The following is a 26,864-nucleotide window of genomic DNA, read 5'->3' on the forward strand; positions in this document are numbered from 1 at the left end:
TGAAATTCTTTCTGCAGGGCAGGGCCTTTCCAGTGGTGATTCCAGAGATTTCAGCTGCCTCTTTATTTGGCTTTATCTTGGTCCCAGCTCCTGCCAACCTAGCAGTTCAAAAGCAAGAAACTGCAAGTAGGTAAATAGGTACCACTTTGGTGGGAAGGTTCCGTGCGCCTCGGCATTTAGTCATGCCGGCCACATGACCACGGAAACATCTTCGGACAGCGCTGGCTCTTCGGCTTGGAAACAGAGATGAGCACCACACCCTAGAGTCGGATTCGACTGGCTTTCTAGCAAGGGAAACCCCTTTACCTTTACCTTTCCTAGAGAAAGATTAAGGTGTTTCCAGAAAGCAATGCAGACATTTATTTTCTGGTGGATGGTTTTTTTTTTTTAAAAAAGGGATTCCCTTGCTGCTGTTTGTAAGTTATCCACTATGTTTTCGTAGCTAATTTCACTCTTGGCGGATATCTGTCTTGCTTCTGAAGTACAGCATATGTTGCACATCATAAATACACATGGATTCCCCCCCGATTTTGGATTAATTTTTTTAATGGATGTTAACCCACCACAGGAACATGCGAGTCTAAGTGGGTAAGGTATGAAATATTTTCAAAAACGACAGTGAACAACTTTAAATGGCAATGCTGATATTAATACTAAACAGATGACATTGTCAGAATGGTGAAAACGGGCACAGTCATGAAATTAAACGACTGCCTTGGCTGGTTATTGCAATGTGATTATTGGCACACTCAAAGAATGGAATTCGAATCGGCAAAGGGGAGCTCATATTCCACCATCATTTCCTGTTTCAGGACAACTGCGTGACTGTTCCAAATTCTGGGCAAGAGGATGCAGACAGAGATGGCATTGGCGATGCTTGCGATGACGACGCTGATGGGGATGGGATCATAAACACCGAGGTCTGAACAATGGTCTCTTGAATGCACCTTTCCCTCAAAACTCATGCCCAGGTTTCTACTTTGATTCCAGAGTTGCCTCTCTCCTCTGGCTCAGCTAAGGAAAAATCTCCTCCTCACCGTCTGCTGCAGCTCTTAGGGCTGTAATTCCCCAGACGGTTTTTATACTGGATGCATGAAAAATCTGAATGAAAACTGGAGGCCCATTTCACCCAAAAAAGCCACACACACCCTCCACCCCTTAAGGGGAAAGGGCCCAGGGCTATTTTTGGGCAGGAACGCACAGGAATGGAGTTACGGCTGGCTCCTGAGTTGGCCACGCCCAGCAGGAACTCATTAGCATAATAGGCCACACCCAACAGCAGAAACTCATTCGGATTGGCTACATTAGGGGTGTGTGGCCTAACATGCAAAGGAGTTCCTGCTACAAAAAAAGCCCTGGGTTTTGACAACAAACAAGGTAAACAGAATAAGAAGCAAAAGGTGGGTGTGGCTGGATGAGCACACTTCTGGTAACATGGGGGTGCGGCCTAATGGGCTGTGCTGTCAGGGGTGTGGCCTAATACGCTAATGAGTTTCTGCTGTTGGGTGTGGCCTATTATGCTAATGGGTTCCTGCTGGGCTTTTTCTACAAAAAGAGCCCTGGAAGGCAGTCTCCTCACAAAAGCAGACAAATCACGTCTCAGGTTCTTAACCCCCCAATGCACACCCTTCCTGATGGCCAACAATCCCTCTGCAGGACAACTGCGTGTTCGTGCGCAACACAGACCAGCGCAATGTAGACCAGGACAATTATGGGGATGCCTGTGACAACTGCCCCCACGTAAAGAACAACGGCCAGAGAGACAGCGATGGAGATGGCCGGGGAGACCTGTGTGACGACGACATGGATGGAGACAGTGAGTGTCTAGGGGTCTTGGGGACATCCAGACTTCCACAGCTTCTGGTGACAGGACCAGTGGGTGGGTCTTGCTATGTTATCCCCTTCAAAACCTCCAAGGGGGAGACATCCTCAGCCTTTTTAAAACGTCCAGTGATGCTGGCCCTCGTGGTGAACCCGTCGTCCCTGGAGTCTCACCTAAACCAGAGCGGCTTTGGAGGTGGGAAGGAGCTGCGGTGGCTCAAGTGGTTAAGACGCTGAACTGCAGGCTGTGGAAGGTCAGTAGTTCAGCAGTTCGAGACCCGAGTGTGCCGCGTGACTGAGTGAGCTCCCGTCTCTAGTCCCAGCTCCTGCCAACCTAGCAGTTCGAAAGCAAGAAATTGCAAGTAGATAAATAGGGACCACTTCGGGGGGAAGGTAGCAGCGTTCCGTGCGCCTCGGTGTTTAGTCATGCCGGCCACATGACCATGGAAACGTCTCCGGACAGCGCTGGCTCTTCGGCTTTGAAACGGAGATGAGCACTGCAACCCTAGAGTCGGATTCGACTGGCTTTCGAGCAAGGGAACCTTTACCTTTTCCTTTGGAGGTGGGATGCCCGATTGCTGGGATGACACAAATCACAATAAGAACCGTGAAAGAAAGACGCCAAGAAATCTGAAAATGCTGAATAATTCTATTATAGATTCTTATTCAAACCTATGAAGAGTCTCATTCACAGAGCTGAATATATGATAAAGAATTCCATAAGCAAGGTTCTCAAATAGTGTACAATATGTACAACATTATTTCCAAATGATGTACAATATACGCAATTATGAAAATTCCGTATAAAACTTCGTTTCGGATGTCAAGATTCAGGAGGCATTGCCAGCCTTGTAACGATTTAGAGTGATCTCTTCCTGAAATGGTGACTGGTAGCCCATCTTCAGAATTGTTTTTCAACCTTTATTCAACATTGTTGAATCTTGATGATCTAAAACTGATATCGGTGGTAAAAATGAACAAACACATACTTAGAAAATGAACTCTCTACTTCTGAAGAAGACACCCGAAACGAAGTTTTATCCGGAATATTCGTAATCGCCTATATTGCACATTATTTGGAAATAATATTGTTCATATTGCACATTATTTGAGAACCTTGCTTATGAAATTCTTTATCATATACTCAGATCTGTGAATGAAACTCTTCATAGGTTTGAATAAGAATCTATAATAGAATTCAGCATTTTGAGATTTCTTAGCGTCTTTCTTTCACAGTTCTTATTGTGATTTGCATTGTTTTTGAACCGTGAATCTTCCTTTTGTTCCACTGCGCAGATGAGCATGGCAATTGATGGTGTGGCAGACGTTGGCTTCTGCTGCTTCCATCACTGAGGGACGGAGATGAGCCTCCAGGTGCCCTCTGGGTCGGTCGGGGACTCCAGAGCCTGGGTCCTTTTGGCTTTTTCTGGCCTTTGCTCCCTTTCCTCTAGCCCAGCCAGTTTTCAGACATCCCTGGAGACCACACTGCTGTCCATTCGCCTTTGTTTACTTCTGCCTGGTCTCCAGATCCTGCACAATTCTCAATTCTGGGCTTAGAGGCCACTGGTTAACTATTGAAGGCCTCTCCCCAGGGCCAAGAGAGTTTATCCCAAGCGTCGTTCAATTCAGTTTGTATGGAGAGGGTCCCAGGATCTTGGGATCTTAAAGGATCTTGGACAGCAGTTGAATAAGACCCTTCTGCACCTGAGATCCTGGAGAGCCGCTGCCAGTCAGAGTTGGCAATATTAAGCTAGGCAGACTGGGGGTCAGGCTCTGCAAGTGGCAGCTTCATACGTTTTTGGGAAGACCCATTGTTTAATGGTCATAGCACAGGTGTGCAGAAGGGCTTCAGCCCCAGAATCCCCATCCAGTACGCTATAGGTCAGGCTCTGCAAGTGGCAGCTTCATACGTTTTTGGGAAGACCCATTGTTTAATGGTCATAGCACAGGTGTGCAGAAGGGCTTCAGCCCCAGAATCCCCATCTAAAAGGATGCCGGAGAAGAGAAGAAGAGATTGGATTTAGACCCCCACCCTTCACTACCCGAAGGAGTCTCGGAGCCGCTTACAACCTCCTTTCCCTTCCCCTCCGCACACAACAGACACCCTGGAAGGCAGGTGGGGCTGACAGAGCTCTTTCGAGGACTATCTTTGAGAGAACAGCTCCGAGAGAACGTGTGACTGACCCAAGGTCACACCAGCAGCTGCACGTGGAGGCGTGGGGAAATCAAACCCGGTTCTTCCAGATTAGAGTCCTGGAGACCTCCTGAGAGCCCAGAGAACTGCTACTGCCATTTAGAGGAGACAACACTGAACGAGAGGGGTCAGAGTCGGGACTTGGTATCAGATAGCTTCAGGGCTTTTTTTACTGGGGGAACGCCTTGGAATGGAGTTCTGCTGAGCGGTCGGGTTAGAACGGATAAAAGGAAGTACTTCTTCATCCAGAGTGATTAACACATGGAATCCACTGCCACAGGAAGTGGTGACGGCTACAAGCATGGAGAGCTTCAAAAGGGAATTAGATAAGCATATGGAGCAGAGGTCCATCAGTGGCTATTAGCCACAAGGTATAGATAGGGGCTCTGGGGCAAGTGATGCGCTGTCTCCTTGGTGCTTGGGGGGGTGTCAACAGTGGGAGGTCTTCTAGTGTCCTGGCCCCACTGGTGGACCTCCTGATGGCACTGGTATTTCTGGCCACTGTGTGACACAGAGTGTTGGACGGGATGGGCCTTTGGCCTGATCCAACATTGGCGTCTCTTATATTCTTATGTTCTTATGTTCTAGAACCTCTTCGACAAAAGTCTTTCGAAAATGTTTAAAAGCTTGTGAGTTTTCAGTATACAGATTGAAAACGTCACGTCCCTGAGAGTTCCGGCACCTCTTTTTCCAAAACAATAAATTTAAAAATCCCTGGATAGCTTCACATATGTTCATTTCTGCAGACAGCAGTATCTAGTGTATTTGTATCTAGCGCACACTAGGGCATTTGTGCACAGTCAAAAGCAGACTGGAGAACCAAGCGTCCTGTTTCCCTCAGCGCTCACGGATGCCCCACAAGCAAGGCAGAAAGGTGGCAAGCCCGCCTCAACTGAATGGCTCCAGCACCTGCCATTGAAAGGTAGACTGCCTCTGGACAAGGAGGCTTTTTGGGTCTGTGCAGTCAAGACTAACTCCTCTGCGCAAATTCAGGCCTAATTGCAACGTGAGGAGGATTTCTTTGAAAGTTTATATCCTTGTCTCTCCCCCACCCCTTCCCAGTTCTTTAAAGCCACGTCAGAACTGGCCTTCCTCCTGGCATCCTCCCCTAGACCTAGGGACAGGAAGGGACACCGCGCAGCTTGTCTGTTGGCCGGTTCCCGTCCCGTCGACATCAGGGTTTTCCAAGCTCCGTGCCCAAACACTGGGTTATTTCTGGCTTGCACGGCGAAAGGAAAGCTGTGGATTTGGGCCACCCAGGCTGGATGAGGTGGGGAAATTAGACAGACAGGAGTCTCCCTTTGGTTAGAGAAACTGGTATAAATGCAAGCAAAGAGGACAGATCCCGTTGGCTGGAGGCAGGAGTAGTTTTGGGGGGCAGTGAGTGGGGTTTCATGGGGGTGAGAGAGGGATTAACACACCTGGCCCAAGGGAAGGGTTAAAAGTATAAGAGAAGCCATGTCGGATCAGGCCAGTGGCCCATCCAGTCCAACACTCTGTGTCAAACAGTGGCCAAAGCCCAGGTGCCATCAGGAAGTCTACCAGTGGGGCCAGGACTCCAGAAGCCCCCCACGGTTGCCCCCCAAGGACCAAGAAGACAGGACTTCCTTTTGCTGTTCAGTCCTGCAGGAATAAGGAACACATTGCACAGTGGTATGCCTCTCTGCCACCCTCAGTACTGGTGGGCCCAATTCTCACAAACAGGGAACCACTCTCCAAGATGGCAGAGGTGTGGGGGGCAGGATTTCAAGATAGGGGAATCTCAGTAGTGGCCAGTGTTCCCCAGGGGTCATTTTGTAGAGAAAGTGGTGCAGGAGCTCATTAGCATAACTAATTAGCATAACATTTGCATATGCCACACCCCCGACATCACCAGAGGTGTGTCAGAAGGCAACACCCACCGCTCAGGCTCCACTGGACTGTTTTGGATTGCTAGCTACTGGGGGGGGGGGGAGGGACGTGCAGATCTGTCCTCGCAGGGGAGGGAGAGCTTGTGCCTGAATAAAACTTGGTCTTAAAGGTGCCACTGGACTGTTTTGGCCTGGAGGGAGCTCTGCAGCTTACCTGGCTGCTTCTTGCTCTGACTGAGGGCTGCTGGGAGCAGGGGGTAGGGCTTGTTGCATGTGCCCGCCCCCTGGGCTCTTTACTGCCAGAGCTCCGCCCCTGTGCGCTCCTGCAAGAAATGACCCCTGAGTCCTTTTAACCCTTGGTTTCAAGTAGGCTATCTAGACATTTTCTGCTGCTCAAAATCATGCATCTATGAGCTTCTAGAGCCGAAAGGGAAACCGCAATCTAGAGAAGATGAGCGAAATCAGTAGCAGGGACGAAGTATCATAAACAGGTAGCTATTGAAAGGGGCACCTTATCGCAAAACTGACAGCTCCCCTTCTTCATCTAGTGTTTGAGCCAGGTATTTCAAAACTTGGTCTCAACTCTCAAGTTTTTCTTTCTGATGGTACCAAATGATGTAGGTTAGAAAGGAAGAGGGAGTAGAAAAAACACAAAAGGTGTAAGGTCTCATCTGATGAAACCTCGAGTGAAACGGGTCCATTGAGCGTTGTACCGTCAGAAAGAAAAACTTGAGACCGATTTATTCCAAAGAAAACACCTTTAATGATTTGCTATTCACTGGAGAATTGAAGAAGATATATTTTTCTCTAACAAGGTTTTGTTATATCACGGTTGTTTTTCCGTACAAAGTTCAGCCTGTCCCGTGATCTCCCGTCCTTGACTATATTCAAAAGCCTGGCAGGTAGAGTTGCCAACTCCAGCTTGGGAAATTCTGGGAGGTTTGGGGAGAGTGGGGTTTGGGGAGGGGAGGGGACCTCAGGGAGGATATGTTGCCATAAGATTCCGCCCTCCAAAGCGGCCGTTTTCTCCAGGGCAACTAATCTCTGCAGCCTGGAGATCAGTCGTAATTCAGGGAGATCTCCAGGGCTCACCTGGAGATTCTAATCTAATAGCCTAAACTAAATCCTGTATGCTTTTTAAACAATAAATATTCAAATAACAAGTCAAAGTGGGTTTTTTTTTGTATTATGAAATATTCATACGTTTTCCAATATCCAATTTTCTGTTCTTTCATACATAAACAATGAAAAAATGCAACATAAAGCAATCATAAGACAGAAATCTTATGAATTATTGTATTTTTTCATTGTGTGTGTATGAAACAATAGAAAATTAGATATTAGAATACTTATGAATATTTCATAATACAATAACACTGAGACTTGTTGTTTGAATATTTATTGTTAAACACGGCCGAGACTTACCTAAAAGGCCGGATTGCTGCGTGGGCAAAGGAGGGCTTTGCCACTTTTTTGGTCTAACGGCCAGCAGAGGCGGGAAACTGGGACAACTGCATTGGCTGGCTCCATGCCAGCAGGGGGGGGGAAGCTGATTGGTCTTGAATTTGGCGGGCTCTACGCTGTGATGACGTAGAGCCAGCCCGGGAGATTTAAGCAGCGCTGCCAGTGAATCGTGGCAGTGCGGTTTTCGTCGGATCGAGGGGCATACCACACTTAGTTGAGGCTAGGGCTTTTTTTGTAGAAAAAGCCCAGCAGGAACTCATTAGCATATTAGGCCACACCCTTGACAACACAGTCTATTAGCACATTAGGCCACACCCCCATGTTACCAGAAGTGTGGTCTTCCAGCCACACCCACCTTTTGCTTCTTATTCTGTTTACCTTGTTGTCAAACCAGGGCTTTTTTTGTAGCAGGGACTCCTTTGCATGTTAGGCCACACACCCCTAATGTAGCCAATCCGAATGAGTTTCTGCTGTTGGGTGTGGCCTATTATGCTAATGAGTTCCTGCTGGGTGTGGCCAACTCAGGAGCCAGCCGGAACTCCGTTCCTGCCCAAAAATAGCCCTGGTTGAGGTTATTAGATTAGATTCTCACCAGGAGGCTGGCAATGCTACTGATATGGTGTACTGTCCCCCTCCCCCCACAACTGACCTTCACCAAAGTTCTCCCATTTGGCCAGATCACACGGGCCACATCCTTGCCTAAACGCCTCTCAAGTCACGAGTTCAAAGCCGGGCTCAGTTTTGCATACTGACCGTATTTCTCTCTTCCCCTTCCCCCACCTCCCCACAGAGATTAAAAACATTATGGACAACTGCATGAGGATTCCCAATCCAGACCAGAGGGATACTGATGGGGACGGCGTGGGAGATGTCTGCGATAGCTGCCCCTCGATCCATAATCCAGACCAGGTAACTTTCAGCCCGGGTGGGAAGGAAAAGCCAGGGCCAGGGGAGTGGCGGAATGAAATTGCTGAGCAGTCGGGTTAGAACGGATAAAAGGAAACACTTCTTCACCCGAAGAGTGATTGACACATGGAATTCACTGCCACAGGAAGTGGTGGCGGCTACAAACATGGACGGCTTCAAGAGGGAATTAGATAAGCATATGGAGCAGAGGTCCATCAGTGGCTATTAGCCACAAGGTATAGATAGGAACTCTCAGGCTGGAGCAAGGGATGCTCTGTATTCTTGGTGGTTGGGGGGGCAACAGTGGGAGGGCTTCTAGTATCCTGGCCCCACTGCTGGACCTCCTGAGGGCACCTGGTATCTTTGGCCACTGTGTGACAGAGAGTTGGACTGAGGTAAAACCTCAGTATTCTGGTTAAATTGCCATGTTCGCCACCGTGTGACAGAGTGTTGGACTGAGGTAAAACCTCCGTATTCTGGTTAAATTGCCGTGTTCGCCACCGTGTGACAGAGTGTTGGACTGAGGTAAAACCTCCGTATTCTGGTTAAATTGCCATGTTCGCCACCGTGTGACAGAGTGTTGGACTGAGGTAAAACCTCAGTATTCTGGTTAAATTGCCATGTTCGCCACCGTGTGACAGAGTGTTGGACTGAGGTAAAACCTCCGTATTCTGGTTAAATTGCCGTGTTCGCCACCGTGTGACAGAGTGTTGGACTGAGGTAAAACCTCCGTATTCTGGTTAAATTGCCATGTTCGCCACCGTGTGACAGAGTGTTGGACTGAGGTAAAACCTCAGTATTCTGGTTAAATTGCCGTGTTCGCCACCGTGTGACAGAGTGTTGGACTGAGGTAAAACCTCCGTATTCTGGTCAAATTGCCGTGTTGGCACTTTGCGATAAGTGGGTTTTGGGTCGCAGTTTGGGCCCTCGGTCTCTAAAAGGTTCACCATCACTGTCCTAGAGGTTGCAATCTCAGATAGGGGATTTGGGATAACTGGATGGGTATTTGTTTTTCAGAGCTTGAACTGCTGGATGGAAGTTGAGCCCAGGGAATATTGCAGTTCCAGGAGAGAATATGAGACAGGGCACATTTACACACGTGTAAATAAAAAAAAATTAATCGCAGGCAGCAACATTTAAGCCACATTCTTAGAGCCAATACTGTCAGACGTATTTTTGAAACTGAAATCAACTAGCGGTAGATGCTTAATGAAGTAAAATGCCCCCCCCCAATGTGGTGCCTAAGGGTGCCACGGCACCCACTGACCCTTTTCCTGGCGCCCGCCAAGTATTTTTAGAAAGTGGGCGGGGGCAGGCAAGAACTTTTGCCCAGTAAGGCTTCTGATTGGCTATCAGAGATTTGATTGGCTGGGCAGATTATTTTTTTTTAAATGTTGCTTTGGCAGCAGCTGCTACAGCAGCACAAGGACCTCCTTCACCTTGTGACTGAAAGGAAGCTGCGGCAGCCATTTTGTGGCTGGCTCCGCCTCCCGTGCCCCATTTTGTGGCCACGCCCGCCATACAGTGTCAGAATTCTAAAGGAGCCTGCAAGCTTTAAAAGGCTGGGGAATCCCAGGAGTAAAATAATCATAAAGCGCTTGAGTTTTGTACTAGGGAGCAATGCTCCCTCTAAGCTGTGGGGTCTTGTGAGCAAAAATTCTACTTTGTGAGCTACTACCATTAAAGGTGTGAGCGAGCGATTTGGCTGCTGCATAGATCAGTTTGCTCTGGAGCCACCCTTCCTGAGCTAAGACAAAAATCTGTGAGCCCAAGGCTAAAAAACTGTGAGCTAGCTCACACTAACTCAGCTTAGAGGGAACACTGCTAAGGAGTCAAGGATGCAGGGTTTAGATTTTTTTCAAGCGAGATGGAAACTCTTGAAGCAGGGGCTATATGTTCCCTAACATGTTGCCTAATATTCCAGAGTCAGTTCTTTTAAATCAATGGTCGTCTCTTTCCTTATCCAAACAGAAGATAGAGATGCTAACATTGCTACTTTATGCGGCCAAAACTTGTTTAGCACAGAGATGGAACCAATCAAATGTTCCCACAATTAAAATATGGATTGCTAAAGTCTGGGATGTTATAGTAGCAGGTAAAATTGCAACCCAATTAGCAACGGCACAAACACCTAATAAGCCTAACCATTTTGTGGAAAAATTGTTTTCTTTTTTTTTGACTATATTACAACTGGAAAAAATACTTTATATGATATTCCTGATAAATATACGAAATTTGCATTTTACTAAGGTACAAGGAAATGGAACTGTTTAAAGTTATGTTGGTGCTAATTAGTAGCAATTGCAGCATGTTGTAAAGGTTATAGATAGTTGGTTAGATTTTGTAATGGAATATTTTTCATTATAACATCAATGGTATTGATGTTATATAATAATTGTTATGTTTATAAAAAATAAAAAATTATGAATAAAAAAAAGAAAATACCTTGAGAGCATTCCTACTTATCTAAAAACTCGACGTTTTTGTGCTTCCTTCTGCTTAGAAAGATACTGATCATGATCTCGTTGGGGACCCCTGTGACACCAATCAAGACCGGTGAGTTACAGAAATACCGTCCTCGTTCAACCTGTAGGGAACGGTGGGGCGCTGGCAGTGCTCCTTCTAAGCTGTGGAGTCTTGTGAGCAAAAATTCCACTTTGTGAGCTCCTGGCATTAAAGTTGTGAGCCAGTCATTTGGCTACTAGTTTGCTCTGGAGCCATCCTTCCCGAGTAAAGACAGAAACCTGTGAGCCTGAGGCTAAGAAACTGTGAGCTAGCTCACACTAACTCGGCTTAGAGGGAACACCAGGCGCTGGACACGTGGTTAAGAACTGCTGCTAGACTTTTAAAAGTGTGCTCATTATCATTTGTAACCTCTGTCCCCTTCACTTCTGCATGCCAGAATGTGCCTCGAGAGGAAGGCTTGAGGTCAGAACAGAGATTCACAATGAGACTCAACAGGCAGCCTCTCTCTCTCTTGCTGTTAAGTCACAGCTGACTTATGGTAACTCTGTAGGGTTTTCAAGGCAAGAGACGTTCAGAGGTGGTTTGCCATTGCCTGCCTCCGCGTCTGTCAGTCTCCTAGTAGAACCACTCTGAACACAGTCTTTCGTTTGAAAGTTTATTGGAAAGATTTGGTTAACTGTAGAGGCAAACGTCTTTGTCTGAACTGGCAATGCCAGGCCTAGGAACTGATAATAAAGATGGGGTCCCACATTCCATACATACGTCACCCACACCAGTGTTACTAACGGTCATGAGAGATATACAACCCAACTAGCCATGCCCAAAGTCTTATCTCTCCCAAGGTTGGCTTCTCATGTGAAAACCTGAGAACTTCCTGGGGGCCGCGTGAACAAGAGTTACAGGCAGCGCATCCTTAGCTACAGACAATCACACTCACACACACCCCTCAGCAGGGGTCATTTCGTAGAAAAAGAGCTAGGGGAACTCATTAGCATAACTCATTAGCATATGCCACACCCCCTGACATCAGGGGCTTGGCGGTGGACCTGCAAGGCCAGCGGGAGTGCGAGGAAGCCCTGCCAAGGCCCTCCCTGGCCCCAGGCAGGCAGGGGTGGGGAGAGGCGGGGAGGAAGCAACTTACCCTCCCTCTTCTCCTGCCTCCTCCTGGCTGAATGAGGGCTGGAAGCGGGGCGGCCGGAAGCAGGGAGCGGGGCTTCGTCATTTCGGGGGGAAATGTGCCCCGCCCCCCTGCACCTCACCGGGGGGGGGACTGCGTTCCCCTGCGTTCCCCCCCCCAAAATGACCTCTGCCCCTCAGGAATGTCAGGTCACCGGGGGCAAAAGATAAGGGCACAGAGCAATACCAGATGTGCCTAGCAAGCAGGAATACAAAAGCGAAACTAAGCGTTAGCAGTACAAAGACAATAAATCCAGGGCCCGAGTCTGACAGCGTCACAACCCTGGTATTCCTGGGAGGTCTCCTATCCCAGCTTAGCTTCCAAGATCTGCTAAGATTGGGCTAGCTTGGGTTCAATCCAGTCCAGGGCAGCCTCCAGTGCAGGTCAAAACTTGGCGGAATGATCCGATCACACGTAGCACAGAGATGCAGCACCCACAGCAGAGGCAGATTGTAAGGAGGCGAGTTCACAGCAGTGACTCACATGCCAGGAACGCAGCGGGCAGACATCTCGAAAGCCAGATAATTCTAGTCTCTGCACTGGGAGTGATTGTAGGATCGACCAACCGGGTCCGGAGGCTCAGTGAGACCAGACTCCAGCAAAAGCTGATTAAAAGTAGGCCAGATCAGAACAGTGATTCGAACAAAGACACAAAAAAAGGGTAGGTTCTTCAGGCACGGCCCACTGACAGCCCTCTCACTGCATACGATGTATCTGGATAAAACTCTTGCAGGATTTGTATTAAGTTCCCCTGCTTGGGAGTTGGGAGTAAGCAATGAAGTGGCTAAATTTGCGGATGATATAAAGTTGTTCAGGGTGGTGAAAACCAGTGAGGATTGTGAGGCACTCCAAAGGGATCTGTCAAAGATGGGCAAGTGGACGTCAACATGGCAAATGGGGTTCAATGTGGCCAAGTGCAAGGTGATGCACATTGGAACCAAAAATCCTAAATATAAATACACACTGATGGGGTCTGAACTGGCAGAGACTGATCAAGAGATCTTGGAGTTGTAGTAGATAACTCAATGAAAATGTCGAGACAGTGTGTGACTGCAATAAAGAAGGCCAATGCTATGCTGGGGATTATTAGGAAGGGTATTGAAAACAGATCAGCCAATATCATAATGGTGAGACCTCATTTGGAATACTGTGTGCAGTTCTGGTCACCACACCTTAAAAAGGATATTATAGCTTTGGAAAAAGTGCAGAAAAGGGCAACTCGAATGATAGAAGGGTTGGAACACTTTCCCTATGAGGAAAGGTTAAAGCGCTTAGGGCTCTTTAGCTTGGAAAAAAGACGACTGAGGGGTGACATGATCGAGGTTTACAAGATTATGCATGGGAAAGAGCAGGTAGAGAAAGAGGTACTTTTCTCCCTTTCTCACAATACAAGAACTTGTGGGCACTCCATGAAATTGCTGAGCAGTCGGGTTGGAATGAATAAAAGGAAGTCCTTCTTCCCCCAAAGAGTGATTAACACATGGAATTCACTGCCACAGGAAGTGGTGGCGGCTACAAGCATGGACGGCTTCAAAAGGGAATTGGATAGGCATATGGAGCAGAGGTCCATCAGTGGCTATTAGCCACAAGGTATAGATACGGGCTCTGGGGCAAGTGATGCTCTGTCATCTTGGTGCTTGGGGGGGGTCAACAGTGGGAGGGCTTCTAGTGTCCTGGCACCACTGCTGGACCTCCTGATGGCACCTGGTATTTCTGGCCACTGTGCGACACAGAGTGTTGGACTGGATGGGCCTTTGGCCTGATCCAACATTGGCGTCTCTTATGTTCTTATGTTCTCTCTGTCTCTTGGACAGCGACGGGGACGGACATCAGGACTCCAGGGACAACTGTCCCTCCGTGCCCAACAGCTCCCAACTGGACTCCGACCGGGATGGAATCGGCGACGAGTGTGATGACGACGACGACAACGACGGCATCCCGGATCAGAGGCCCCCGGGCCCCGACAACTGCCGCCTGGTCCCCAATCCCGGCCAGGAAGACACAAACAGTGAGCAGGCCTTTCCAAAAGCAGCCGGTTGCCAAAGAGCAGGCTACCGGTCCCTTGGAGCCCTCCATCTCTCCCGTCAATGACTAAACCAAGCCTGCGAGGACGATTTCCATAAGGGCTTGGTGGTCGACTGGTTTATAAAATTGTGCATGGGGTGGAGAAGGGGACAAGGAGAACTCGTTCTCCCTCTCCCAAAATAGTAGAACTCAAGGGCGTCTGATGAAGCTGATGGGCAGTAGGTTCAGGACAGAGAAAAGGAAAGGCTTCTTTACTCAGAGAGTGATTAAAATGTGGAATTCGCTGTCAGAGGACGCAGTGACGGCCACACAGCAATAAATAGCTTTAAAAGGGGAGGAGATAGATTCATGGAGGATAATGGCTACTAGCCATGGTGGCTGAGCCTAGTATTCAGAGGCACTAAGCCTCTGAGTTCCAGAGCCAGGAGGCAATATCAGGGGGCCTCAGCTTCTGTGTCCTGTTGCTGGCCCTCCAGAGGAACCGGTTGGCCACTGTGTGAGACAGGATGCTGGACTAGATGGACCACTGGTCTGATCCAGCAGGGCTCTTCTCATGTTCTTATCAGGGAAGGCCTCGGCCTCTCTGCCCTGTTGTTCGCCCTCCAGAGGAACTGTTTGGCCACTGTGTGAGACAGGATGCTGGACTAGATGGACCACTGGTCTGATGCAGCAGGGCTCTTCTCATGTTCTTATCAGGGAAGGCCTCGGCCTCTCTGCCCTGTTGCTGGCTCTCCAGGTTGGCCACTGTGTGAGACAGGATGCTGGACTAGATGGACCACTGGTCTGATCCAGCAGGGCTCTTCTCATGTTCTTATCAGGGAAGGCCTCGGCCTCTATGCCCTGTTGCTGGCTCTCCAGAAGAACTGGTTGGCCACTGTGGGAGACAGGATGTTGGACTAGATGGACCACTGGTCTGATCCAGCAGGGCTCTTCTCATGTTCTTATCAGGGAAGGCCTCGGCCTCTCTGCCCTTGTGTGAGACAGGATGCTGGACTAGATGGACCACTGGTCTGATCCAGAAGGGCTCTTCTCGTGTTCTTACCAGGGGAAGGCCTCGGCCTCTATGCCCTGTTGCTGGCTCGCTGGCAGAACTGGTTGGCCACTGTGGGAGACAGGATGTTGGACTAGATGGACCACTGGTCTGATCCAGCAGGGCTCTTCTCATGTTCTTATCAGGGAAGGCCTCGGCCTCTCTGCCCTGTTGCTGGCTCTCCAGGTTGGGCACTGTGTGAGACAGGATGCTGGACTAGAGGGACCACTGGTCTGATCCAGAAGGGCTCTTCTCGTGTTCTTACCAGGGGAAGGCCTCGGCCTCTATGCCCTGTTGCTGGCTCTCCAGAAGAACTGGTTGGCCACTGTGGGAGACAGGATGTTGGACTAGATGGACCACTGGTCTGATCCAGCAGGGCTCTTCTCATGTTCTTATCAGGGGAAGGCCTCGGCCTCTATGCCCTGCTGTTGGCCCTCCAGAAGAACTGCTTGGCCTTTATGTGAGACAAGATGCTGGACTAGATGGACCACTGGTCTTATCCAGCAGGGCTCTTCTTGTGTTCTTATGAGGGGAAGGCCTCGGCCTCTCTGCCCTGTCGTTGGGCCGCTGTGTGTAAAGCGCTGATTCAATTTGTCACCTCTGGTCAAAAAGATGAGCCGAGCATCTCTCCCTTCAGCAACAATGCTCCCCCTCTCTCTCTGAGAAAAACAGGAAGTACCATCTGACAGTCCAGGAGGGGGACCACAGAAATGGGGTTGGCTGGGACGCAGGTACCATGGCTGCGATCAGTGGGGGTCCAGTGGAAGTCTGGGGCAGAGCTGATTGAAAGCTTGAGACCACCTTCCCTTTTGTCCTGCAGGAGACGGAATCGGGAACGCCTGCGAAAACGATTTCGATAAGGACTTGGTGGTCGATCACATTGACGTCTGTCCCGAGAACGCCGAAGTGACGCTGACCGACTTCCGGGCCTTCCAGACGGTGGTGCTGGACCCCGAGGGCGATGCACAAATTGACCCTAACTGGATTGTCCTCAACCAGGTGGGTCAGTGCAGTGGGAGGGCTGGTTGTCCACATGGTGGCAGCCGTCCGGCTTTACTGAGTCAGAGAACGTTTCACGGCCTGTCCCTCCAGTCTCCCCTGTAGTGGCTGGAGTTAGCGCGCTCACAGGGCGGGAGACAGAAAGAAAGCATGCTCTCCTGTCAGCTTGTTATTCCTTCGTTAAATGATGCCTCTTAAAGGTAAAGGTTTCCTTTGCTCGAAAGCCAGTCAAATCTGACTCTACTCTGGCTAATGTAGCCACGCCCTACTGTACATTACAACCAATAGGATTGTCAAGATAAGGTCCAATCACAGACGTTCCCGCTCAGGGAACTGGATGGTAGGTGATTGGTCGGCTCTTCCTGGGCTACCAATAGGGATTGAATGATTAGGATCTTAGCTCAGGACGAAACTTTACAGGGTGTTTCAATTAGTGATTTCAAACACAGTTTTCCATTGCATTGAATACACCACATGCACGTCCCCCCCCCATAGCTAGCAATCCAAAACAGTCCAGTGGCACCTTTAAGACCAAGTTTTATTCAGTCAAAGCTCTCCCTCCTCTGCGAGGACAGATTTGCACGTTTCCCCCCCCCATAGCTAGCAATCCAAAACAGTCCAGTGGCACCTTTAAGACCAAGTTTTATTCAGTCAAAGCTCTCCCTCCTCTGCGAGGACAGATTTGCACGTTTCCCCCCCCCATAGCTAGCAATCCAAAACAGTCCAGTGGCACCTTTAAGACCAAGTTTTATTCAGTCAAAGCTCTCCCTCCTCTGCGAGGACAGATTTGCACGTTTCCCCCCCCCATAGCTAGCAATCCAAAACAGTCCAGTGGCACCTTTAAGACCAAGTTTTATTCAGTCAAAGCTCTCCCTCCTCTGCGAGGACAGATTTGCACGTTTCCCCCCCCCATAGCTAGCAATCCAAAACGTCCCAGGCCGTATAAGGCTTTAAAGGGGATTTACCATTGCTCTGCTGCTGTATCGGATCCCGTGTTGATATTTCCTTGTATTGTTTCGCCTTTAAACTCAGCAAGCTGCTTTGAACACTTTGTAGGGAATGTTCTGCCTAGAACCAGGTCAACGCGATGAATAAGTTGCATGCAGTGAATCAGCAAGTCCATTCACTTTGACGCCGGAGATTCTAGGGACCACGCCCCGCCAAATGACCCGTGCTAACGGACAAAAATGCTCCCCGTTTTTGTTTTTGCAGGGTATGGAAATTGTCCAGACCATGAACAGCGACCCAGGCCTGGCTGTAGGTAAGGGCTGTTCTATTCTCTCCTCGGAGGAAGCCATTGTGATCTTAGAGAAGGGGAGTTGCGCCCAAGTGCAAAAACGAGGGAGACTGCTTCCTTCCATGACTTTCTAAAAAGCAAGTTTCTAGTCCTTGAAGTCCTGAAGACGGGCTCAAAAGCATATTGGTAGGGGAAAGAGGGAGGAGAGCTTCTTCCTGTCCTCTCAGGCACATTTTGTGGTCCTTCTCATCGTGAGCAGGAGTGGAATGGTTTATGCCCAAGCAGCAGTTACCTTCAGATTGGTTTAATCTGTCAACGCCAGGGGCTCCTCCAGCATTTTTGAGCCTGCTGGCCAACTTTGGAATTGTGACCCAGTGTGGCGGGCGCTGCCCCAAAACGACTGCCGCAGGAGGCGGAGACAGCCACAAATTCCCTGCCAGGGCTTACCTTCAGAAACACAGTGAAGATCCTTGGGCTGTGGCGGCGGCTACCATCAGTGTAACTTTGTACAAATCTGTGCAGCCCATAAGAGGTACGATGGGCACCTGGAAGCCCTGATGGGCCAAAGCCTCGCCTGGCCCCGCCCACATTCTAAAGGCACTTGGAAGGTGTCAATTAATGTACACATACCGTGGAACACAACATCCATTTGGGCAGGGCTATTTTTGGGCAGGAACGCACAGGAACGGAGTTCCGGCTGGCTCCCGAGTTGGCCACGTTCAACAGGAACTCATTAGCATAATAGGCCACACCCAACAGCAGAAACTCATTAGGATTGGCTATGCTAGGGGTGTGTGGCCTAACATGCAAAGGAGTTCCTGCTACAAAAAAAGCCCTGAGTTTTGACAACAAACAAGGTCAACAGAATAAGAAGCAAAAGGTGGGTGTGGCTGGATGACCACACTTCTGGTAACACGGGGGTGTGGCCTAATGTGCTAATAAGTTGTGCTGTCAGACTCAGGGGTGTGGCCTAATGTGCTAATGAGTTTCTGGTGTTGGGTGTGGCCTATTATGCTAATGTAACGTCATCCAGCAGGTGCAAGTGGAGGAGTGGGGAATCAAACCCGATTCTCCCAGATTAGAGTCTGAGCACTTAACCACTACACCAAACTGGCTCTCAAAAGTAGGTTTGCAGCTTACAGAGCTAACGTTTTAAGCATCTTTAAGCATCCGCTACCTGGCATTACCTTTTATGACAAAACATGGTCCGACCCAACAAGGTCTCATTATGTCAGATCCGGCCCCCATAACAAATGAGTTTGACACCCCTGCTCTAGGGGGTTTGACAGAGAAACAGGACCTCTGTGTCCCAAAAACCAGGGGCAGCAGAGGGGGTGGGAACGCAGGGCTCCACCTTCTCTCCCTAACGACTCAGCAAAAGCTGACTCGGTGATGCCAGGTTGCACAAGTTGCAGATGCAAACAGCCTAAGTGCAAAAAGGTCCCCACATTCCCTTCCCTAGCCTGACCAAGGAAAGTTACAGGCCTGTCTTGTGTGCCATCTCTGTCCTCTCTCCCCGCCCCCTGGTTAAGGCTACACCGCATTCAACGGGGTGGACTTCGAAGGCACCTTCCACGTGAACACGGCCACCGACGACGACTACGCCGGCTTCATCTTCGGCTACCAGGACAGCGCCAGTTTCTACGTGGTCATGTGGAAGCAGATGGAACAGACTTACTGGCAAGCCAACCCCTTCCGAGCAGTGGCTGAACCTGGCATCCAGCTGAAGGTAACCTGGTAGGGACAAAGCCCTTGGCCAGCACCTTACCTTACCTGCTTTGGGGGGGTGGCTACTGTTCAAATGCAAATTCTCAGAAAACAGGGGGGGGGTGTTTGCCGTCCATAGTGAAGCCTCCTCTTTGGTGTAGTGGTTAAGTGCGTGGAGTCTAATCTGGGAGAACCGGGTTTGATTCCGCACTCCTCCACTAGCACCTGCTGGATGACAAAAAGAGCAGTCTCTGTCAGGGCTCTCTCAGCCCCACCTACCCCACAGAGTGTCTGTCGTGGGGAGGGGAAGGGAAAGGAGTTTGGAAGCCGCTCTGAGACTCCTTTGGGTAGTGAAGGGCGGGGTATACATCCAACCTCTTCTTCTTCTTCTTTTACCTCACAGGGTGTCTGTTGTGGGGAGGGGCAGGGAAAGGAGATTGTAAGCCGCTCTGAGACTCCCTTGGGTAGTGAAGGGCGGGGTATAAATCCAATCTCTTCTTCTTCTTCTTTTACCTCACAGGGTGTCTGTTGTGGGGAGGGGAAAGGAAAGGAGTTCGTAAGCCGCTCTGAGACTCCCTCGGGTAGTGAAGGGCGGGGTATAAATCCAATCTCTTCTTCTTCTTCTTTTACCTCACAGGATGTCTGTTGTGGGGAGGGGAAGGGAAAGGAGTTCGTAAGCCGCTCTGAGACTCCCTCGGGTAGTGAAGGGCAGGGTATAAATCCAATCTCCTCTTCTTCTTCTTCAATCCATCTATTCCCGCTTTTCCCAGATCCTTTTCTTGAATCTCCCTCTTGAAAACTGGCACAAAAGAAAGTAAAGAGTCCTATAGCACCCTGAAGACCGGGGTCCCCAACCCTTTTCAGTCTACAGGCACTTTTGGAATTCTGAGTCTGGTGGGCGCAGCCACAGAATGGCTGCCACGGCTTACCTTCAGGCACATGGTGAAGGTCCTTGTGCTGTGGTGGCGGCTTCTGCCAAAGCAAGGTTTTTAAAAATCTCCACAGCCAATCAAATTTCTAGCGGCTTCTGCCAAAGCAAAGTTTTTAAAAATCTCCACAGCCAATCAAATTTCTAGCGGCTTCTGCCAAAGCAAGGTTTTTAAAAATCTCCACAGCCAATCAAATTTCTATCGGCCAATCAGAAGTGTTGCTGGCCAGAAGCCCAACCCAGCCACTCCCACTTTCTAAAAACACTTGGCCAGTGCCTGGAAATGTGTTGGCGGGTACCCGGATGCCCACAGGCACCATGTTGGGGCCACCTGCTTCAGACTAACAAGCTTATTTGGGCATAAACTTACACGGACTAGATGTCCCGTTGAGTAAAGTTTAAGAGGCCATACTGTTTTCAGCTGGTTTTGCTCCTACAGCTACCATTTGGGAATTCACAGCTTATTGAGGTGATGAACTTACCTCTCGCTTAAAATAGCCTTCACAGAACCTTCAATTGCCTTAGCTGGGTATACAGTCGTTTGTCAACAGGTGCGTGGTGGTCTTCCTGCAGGTGTGCTTTGCTTTCCCAGTTTGGTCATAGGCCACTTTTGGTTTCATATACCTTGTGCTGGGTTCCCAGGACAGGTGAAGGGACCTGCTGGTATACCATCTGCCTGGTTTGCCAGTAACAGCCCTGGGCTGAGCTTAGAGCAGGCCCTGGAGGTGGTGTTGCAGAGCAGACCTCCAAACTTCATTGAACTGGAGGGCCTCAGCATCCCCACGCCTCCACATGCAGCCAGCTGGGCGACCTTGGGTCAGTCACAAGTTCTCTCGGAGCAGTTGTCTCAAGAGCCGTTTGGGTAGTGCGGGATATAAATCCCAAAAATAAATAAATAAATAAAAGAGCAGTCCTCAAAAGAGCTCCCTCAGCCCCACCTACCTCACAGGGTGTCTGTTGTGGGGAGGGGAAGGGAAAGGAGATTGTAAGCCTCTCTGAGACTCCGAGCGAAGGGCGGAGTATACATCCAACCTCCTCTTTTTCTTCTCCTTGGCTGGGCCACTCAGGACTTCATGGCCACCATGGGACTGTCCCAGGTTGTGTTAGGTTCAACGCATGAGAAGGTTCATACCTTGGACCTTCTTTTCTGGACCAATGATGATCTGGTACTACCAGGGGTCATTTCCTGCAGGAGGGCACAGGAGCGGAGCTCCGGCAGTAAAGAGGCCAGGGGGCGGGCACATGCAACAAGCCCCGCCCCTTGCTCCCAGCAGCCCTGGGCCACAAGGAGCAAGAAGCAGCCAGGTAAGTTGCAGAGCCCCCCCACCCCAGATAGCAATCCAAAAGAGTCCAGTGGCACCTTTAAGGCCACGGTTTATTCAGGTACAAGCTCTCCCTCCTCTGCGAGGGCAGATCTATGCATCCCTTCCCCATAGCTAGCAATACAAAACAGTCCAGTGGAGCCTGAGCGGTGGGTGTGGCCTTCTGACACACTTCCGGTGATGTCAGGGTGTGTGTGGCATATGCAAATAAGTTATGCTAATGAGCTATGCTAATGAGCTCCTGCATCTCTTTTTCTACGCAATGACCCCTGGGTACTACACCCTGGACCATAGCGGAATGTGAAGGTTGACTTGCTTGCCTCTTTTCACAAAGGTGGGGGACCGATTAGGATGGGCCAATGACCAGTGGATCATACCGGCTTCTAAACTGGTCTGGGGAATTCTGGACAGGGACTTAATAGCAGCTGTTGTATCACTGTAGTTGGCAGGTGCTATCTGCAGAGCTGGTCCTTGGTCTCCTTCCTCCTGAGACAGACTTTGGCCCTTTTGGTTGACCAGGTTGGCAGAGCCTGTGAAGGAACTAGGGAAACAGCTAGAATGCCACTGGCAAAAGAATGTGTGCGAAACCAGACAGAACATGCTGTACAGCCCTGCTGAGGGCCTATGAAGCGGTGGTGATGGCGACAAAGGCAACTTTCTTTTCCGTTACCTTTGCTTCGGCCAGATCTCGTCCCCCAAAATTATTTAGGAGGCTTCGGGGCCTCATGCTCTTGAGTGTTATCTTCTTATTGGTTGAGACAAGGGGAAACTGCAACATAAGATGGCTGAACTTGAGTTCATTCAGACATTCAGAACAGGGCTGAACAGGGACATTGGATTGTTATCTCACTACTAGGGATGGGCACGAACCGGGGAAATGGAACCGGGGAAATGGTGGTTCGTGGTGCTTTACGGTTCGTTTGATTACATGAACCACGAACTTTCCCCGAACCAGTTCTTGGTTCATTTGGTTCATAAGTTTGGGAGCTGGTAGAACAGCCCCCTCTTTGGCGTCTCCAGCAGGCTCTTCTCCACCCACCCGCCAAAGTTTGCCAAAAATTGGATTTGGGATGTCTGAGTTATAGCCCCCCCAAAGGAGGTGCCCTCAGGAAAGTGCCGCTCTAGCCTCCCCTTAAATCAGCCATGAAACAAACAATTCTTCCTAGCTCGCTCTCACACAACAACTAACTCCTCTCTCTCCCTGCAGCAAAGTGAAAGCAGCTGAGTCAGGGAGTGGTATGTCTACACACACACACAATCTGCTCCCATAGAGCAGAATGGGAGCTCCATGGTTGGCTCACAGAGCTGCCAATCAAGCTATGGAAAACTGCTATGGGTGTTTCTAGGGCTCTCCACAAGTCCACCCCCAGCGTTGCCTACTAGGAACTGATTGAATCGACATCAGGCTGTCCGGTGAACGAACTGCTCCTAGGAACCAAACAAACCTCCATGGAAAAAAAGGCAGTTCGTTTTTGGATTTGAGAATGATGCGACCAAACGAACCGGTTCAAAACGAACCGGTTCAAAACGAACCGCAAACTAGCTTGGTTCGCGCTCAAACCGCAGTTCATTTTTTGGTTTTGTGCCCACCCCTACTCACTACAGATGCTAATTTTCTGCCCCCAAGCATTTCCCCTCTGCTCTGAACAAGCCAATTACGATATACATTATACCTTTGCATTCCTTACAGGCATTCTTTACAATACACCTCCCACCTTCTGCCCTGATCTGGATAACCCAGGCTAACCTGATCTCCTCAGTTCTCGAAAGCTAAGCAGGGTTGGCCCTGGCCAGTATTTGGATGGGAGACCTCCAAGGAATACCAGGGTCCTGATGCAGAGGCAGACAATGGCAAAACCACCTCTGTTAGTTGCCTGCCTTGAAAACCCTACCGGGTTCACCGTAAGTCAGCTGGGACTTTATGGCAATTTCCACCTCCACCACCCATCTTCTGACTAGAACAAAAGGACACAGATCTTCGTTTCTACTTGTGTCTGCTAAAGGGAGCAAAGCTTATACTTGGAAACTCGTTGGTCTCTAACAGGGGTCATTTCATAGACAAAGAGGTGCAGGAGCTCATTAGCATTACTCATTAGCATAACTTATTTGCATATGTCACACCCCCTGACATCACCAGAAGTGTGTCAGAAGGCAACACCCACCGCTCAGGCTCCCCTGGTCTCTTTTGCATGGCTAGCTATGGGGGGGGGGGGACGGACGTGCAGATCTGTCCTCGCAGAGGAGGGAGAGCTTGTACCTGAATAAAACTTGGTCTTAAAGGTGCTACTGGACTGTTTTGGAACCGGGGGGGGGCTCTGCAGCTTACCTGGCTGCTTTTTGCTCTGACTGAGGGCTGCTGGGAGCAGGGGGGGGGGGCTTGTTGCATGTGCCCGCTCCCTGGGCTCTTTAGTGCCGGAGCTCTGCTCCTGTGCACTCCTGCAGGAAATGACCCCTGGTCTCTAAAGAGCTACACGACTCGAATCTAACTGTTGTAATAGACCAACATGGCTACTCTCTGAAATGATCTTCGCCCATAAGGTCAATCTCATCTGGTTCAACTTAGATGCCAGTTTGAGAGCAGGCATAACATGAGAACCGCGGGAGAATTCAACTGATTGTTTCTGGTTGGTCTCCCCAGCACATGTTGACAAAGTGCTTGGGGTCGTGAAGGCCATTTCCTCCACACTGGACCCTCACCTGTCCTGGCTATTAAAATTGTGCTGGGAGAAGGTTAAAACTCCTCTCGGGAACAGTGTTTTAAACCAGGGTGTCCACTTGATTAATCTGCTCACAATGTTTTGTGTCCTTGCACAATTGGGTGCATTCTTAGCGGTCTTGAATCCAAGGCAATAAGGGGGGGGGATATGAATATTTGAATTAAATACAAACGTGAAGTCACTCGCTCACAGCTTAACTCACGGTGGGGCAAGGGGGGCAGAGAACCAGAACCACACTGTAATGATTTCATGTTTTGGTGTGTGTGTTCCTTTAAATGTTTAGTTTGACTGCAGTAATGTAAGAAGAGTGATAGAGGGAGATGAGTGTATTTTGATTGGCTGATGACTGAGAGTGTGGGAGGAGGGTGTCTGAGAGGATTCTGTGGGTGTGTTTGTGAGAAGAGACAAGTATGGAAAAGTTTTGAAGAGATTCTGTGTGTGAAGTTTGAAGAGAGAACATAGTCTGTGTGACTATGGGATTTTGAGTCTATTTCTGTGTGAATAAGACCAACCGTTTAGTCTGTGTGACTAAGAGAGTTGATTCTATTCTGTGTGAATAAAACAAAGAGACTAGCCTGTGTGGCTATATATATGAGAGAGAGAGTATACTGAGTGTATAAGCCTGTCAGAGTGGAGTTTGGAGTTTGAGAGACTGTGGCACCAAGCTTTGCCAGTTATATTTACAAGTTCCTTTCTTCAGCAACAGTTCAAAATAACCAGAAACCTATTTTGTTCTTTATTAAATAAATCAATTTTTGTTTAAACTTATCCCAGAAACCAGTACAGTACTTCCTCAGGGCCACATAGTCCTCTGAAGTGCCCAGACCCTGGGTCATTCTACCAAAAGAGAGAGATTTGGAATTTTTAATTCCTGGTGGCAGTTTAGGTACACAGAGAGTGCTTTAAAGGTAAAACCGTCTCCCCTATAAGCGAGCACCTCACACACACGTTATTGTGAGCCCATCTGAGAGAGGGACAGATGTAAACCCTATGTAAAACCCATTGGAGGCTCAAGCTTTGATTAGTTTCCAGAAAAAGAGATTTAAAGTAGAGAACTGTTATCTAAGAGCTTCTCTCTAGATATTCTTGTGGACCTGACAGTATACTCAACATTGTTCCTAAAGACTGAAGCAGCATGTATGGGTGGAGGTGATCTCTTAGGCACACTGACCCCAAACCATGTAGGGCTTTGCAGGTGGAAGCAGGACCCTGAAACCCAAGAATAAAGGGGGTCCCCACCAAACCACCCCATCAGGATTGTTGTTTCCCTCCTCTGATTTCTCTTTCCCCCTACACCGCCCCCCCCCCCAATCCAGGCAGTGAAGTCAAAAACGGGGCCAGGAGAATACCTGCGCAATTCGCTCTGGCACACGGGAGATACAACCGACCAAGTCAAACTGCTGTGGAAAGACCCCCGCAACGTTGGCTGGAAAGACAAGACCTCCTACCGCTGGTTCTTGCAGCACCGGCCCCAAGTGGGCTACATCCGGTAAGGAGGGGAGACTAAGTCAGGTGACGCTTTTGGGTATGATGAACCAGTTCTAGACAGAAGTCCCTCCGGTCACAGCACCACATCACTGACCTAACTGAAAAGATATTTAAGACAACCTCGGAATGGTTATGAGAGAAAAGAAACATTTAAAGGAATGATTCAGAGGACAGCTTAGCTTTTATATATCCTTCAAAAATGGAATGAAAGAATGACACCGATTCAGAATTCTATTTTAAAATTGGCCTTGGAAGACCATCGAACTTCCTAGATCCTCCAGTCCCTTGCCCCAGGGTGCCAAGTTATTTATTGACCCCTCCTTTCTCCCCAGTGGGGTCCCAAAATGGCTTACATCATTCTCCTCTCATCTGCTTTGTTCTTGTAACAGCCCTGCAAGGTAAGCTAGGCTTAGAGGGTGTGACCGGCCCAAGGCCACCCAGTGTCAGACTCTTGGGGAAATCAGTTCTCACTACCGTTCACTTCAAGGAACGATTCGTTTATTGAGACATTGATAGGATCCAGCCTGTACACTGGCTGTGTTAGAACTGAAGATGGAGGCGCGAAAGCAATAGATATACAAGGTTCAAACAAGGGCCCTAAAAGGTTAGGAGCCAATCACCCCCAGGTATTCTACCCGCTCAAACCAACGGCTATGTGTTCCCACCTTGGTGACATCCCCCCATCCTATGGACAAAAGCCAGACAGTGTAAGATGAGACCCAAGGCCGGTGGGTGTTCCCAGGTGTGATAAACAACATTCTACTTCAAAGCATTTAAAAGTGAAAGTATGTGGAGTTCACACTCTCCTACTCCCCCTCCCGGTTTCTATGGCAAGCGAGCAATAAAATGTAGAGCGAGTTTGACATTCTGCCCCCCCCAAGGCCCCTCATCCGTCCAACTTGAGAGGGTGCAGTTTGTGAAAGGCGCAAACAAACAAGCTTCCATGGTAGAGTGGGGATTTGAACCTGGGTCTCCCAGATCCCCGTCTAACACTCTAACCGTGACACCATGCTGGTTCTCAAGTCCACTGTAGCCAGGACTGTACTTGACCCCCCTCTACCCTTTGGACTGCTTCCCCAGGGCTCGCTTCTACGAGGGCTCCGAGATGGTTGCTGACACAGGGGTTGTCCTCGACACAACCATGAGAGGGGGCCGCCTGGGGGTCTTCTGCTTCTCCCAGGAGAACATCATCTGGTCTAACCTGCGATATCGCTGCAATGGTGAGTGGAACCAACCAGGCCTCGTTTGCTGCACTAGAGGTGGGCCACACAGAGCCATTTTCTCTGGTCCTTGGCAGGCTAAAAAGCTTACTGACCATTTCACCCACACAGAAATGCTTTTTAAGCAGCTATGGATCGCCATGGGATGGCACTTGTGGCTTAAGAGTCTACTTTGTGTCTCACGGGTGTCCCCCCCCCCCAATGATGCTCCAAACTAATGTACCCTCATCGTTCGGCACTGCAGAAGGAATTTATAGTATCGAAAACACTGATCCGTCTAGAGACAGGTGCTATATCAGTGGAAGCCAAAATT

General features: G+C 49.3%; 1 protein-coding gene across 1 annotated transcript in view; it reads left to right on the top strand.

The window, feature by feature from the left end:
- The window catches only part of COMP (cartilage oligomeric matrix protein), a gene marked incomplete at its 5' end in the record, with an annotated part of 46,635 nt that overhangs the window by 18,218 nt on the left and 1,553 nt on the right, over positions 1-26,864 (top strand). The window contains 10 exons of the mRNA XM_015429236.1: positions 813-920; positions 1,657-1,816; positions 8,120-8,238; positions 10,739-10,791; positions 13,693-13,886; positions 15,754-15,932; positions 17,145-17,193; positions 18,702-18,898; positions 25,160-25,332; positions 26,412-26,551. Of these exons, the coding sequence (XP_015284722.1) occupies positions 813-920; positions 1,657-1,816; positions 8,120-8,238; positions 10,739-10,791; positions 13,693-13,886; positions 15,754-15,932; positions 17,145-17,193; positions 18,702-18,898; positions 25,160-25,332; positions 26,412-26,551 (1,372 nt within the window). The remainder of the gene's footprint in view (positions 1-812; positions 921-1,656; positions 1,817-8,119; positions 8,239-10,738; positions 10,792-13,692; positions 13,887-15,753; positions 15,933-17,144; positions 17,194-18,701; positions 18,899-25,159; positions 25,333-26,411; positions 26,552-26,864) is intronic.

Source organism: Gekko japonicus, unplaced genomic scaffold (genome assembly GCF_001447785.1).
Source record: "Gekko japonicus isolate JY-2015 unplaced genomic scaffold, Gekko_japonicus_V1.1 scaffold3336, whole genome shotgun sequence".
In the NCBI taxonomy this organism is placed as follows: Eukaryota; Metazoa; Chordata; class Lepidosauria; order Squamata; family Gekkonidae; genus Gekko; species Gekko japonicus.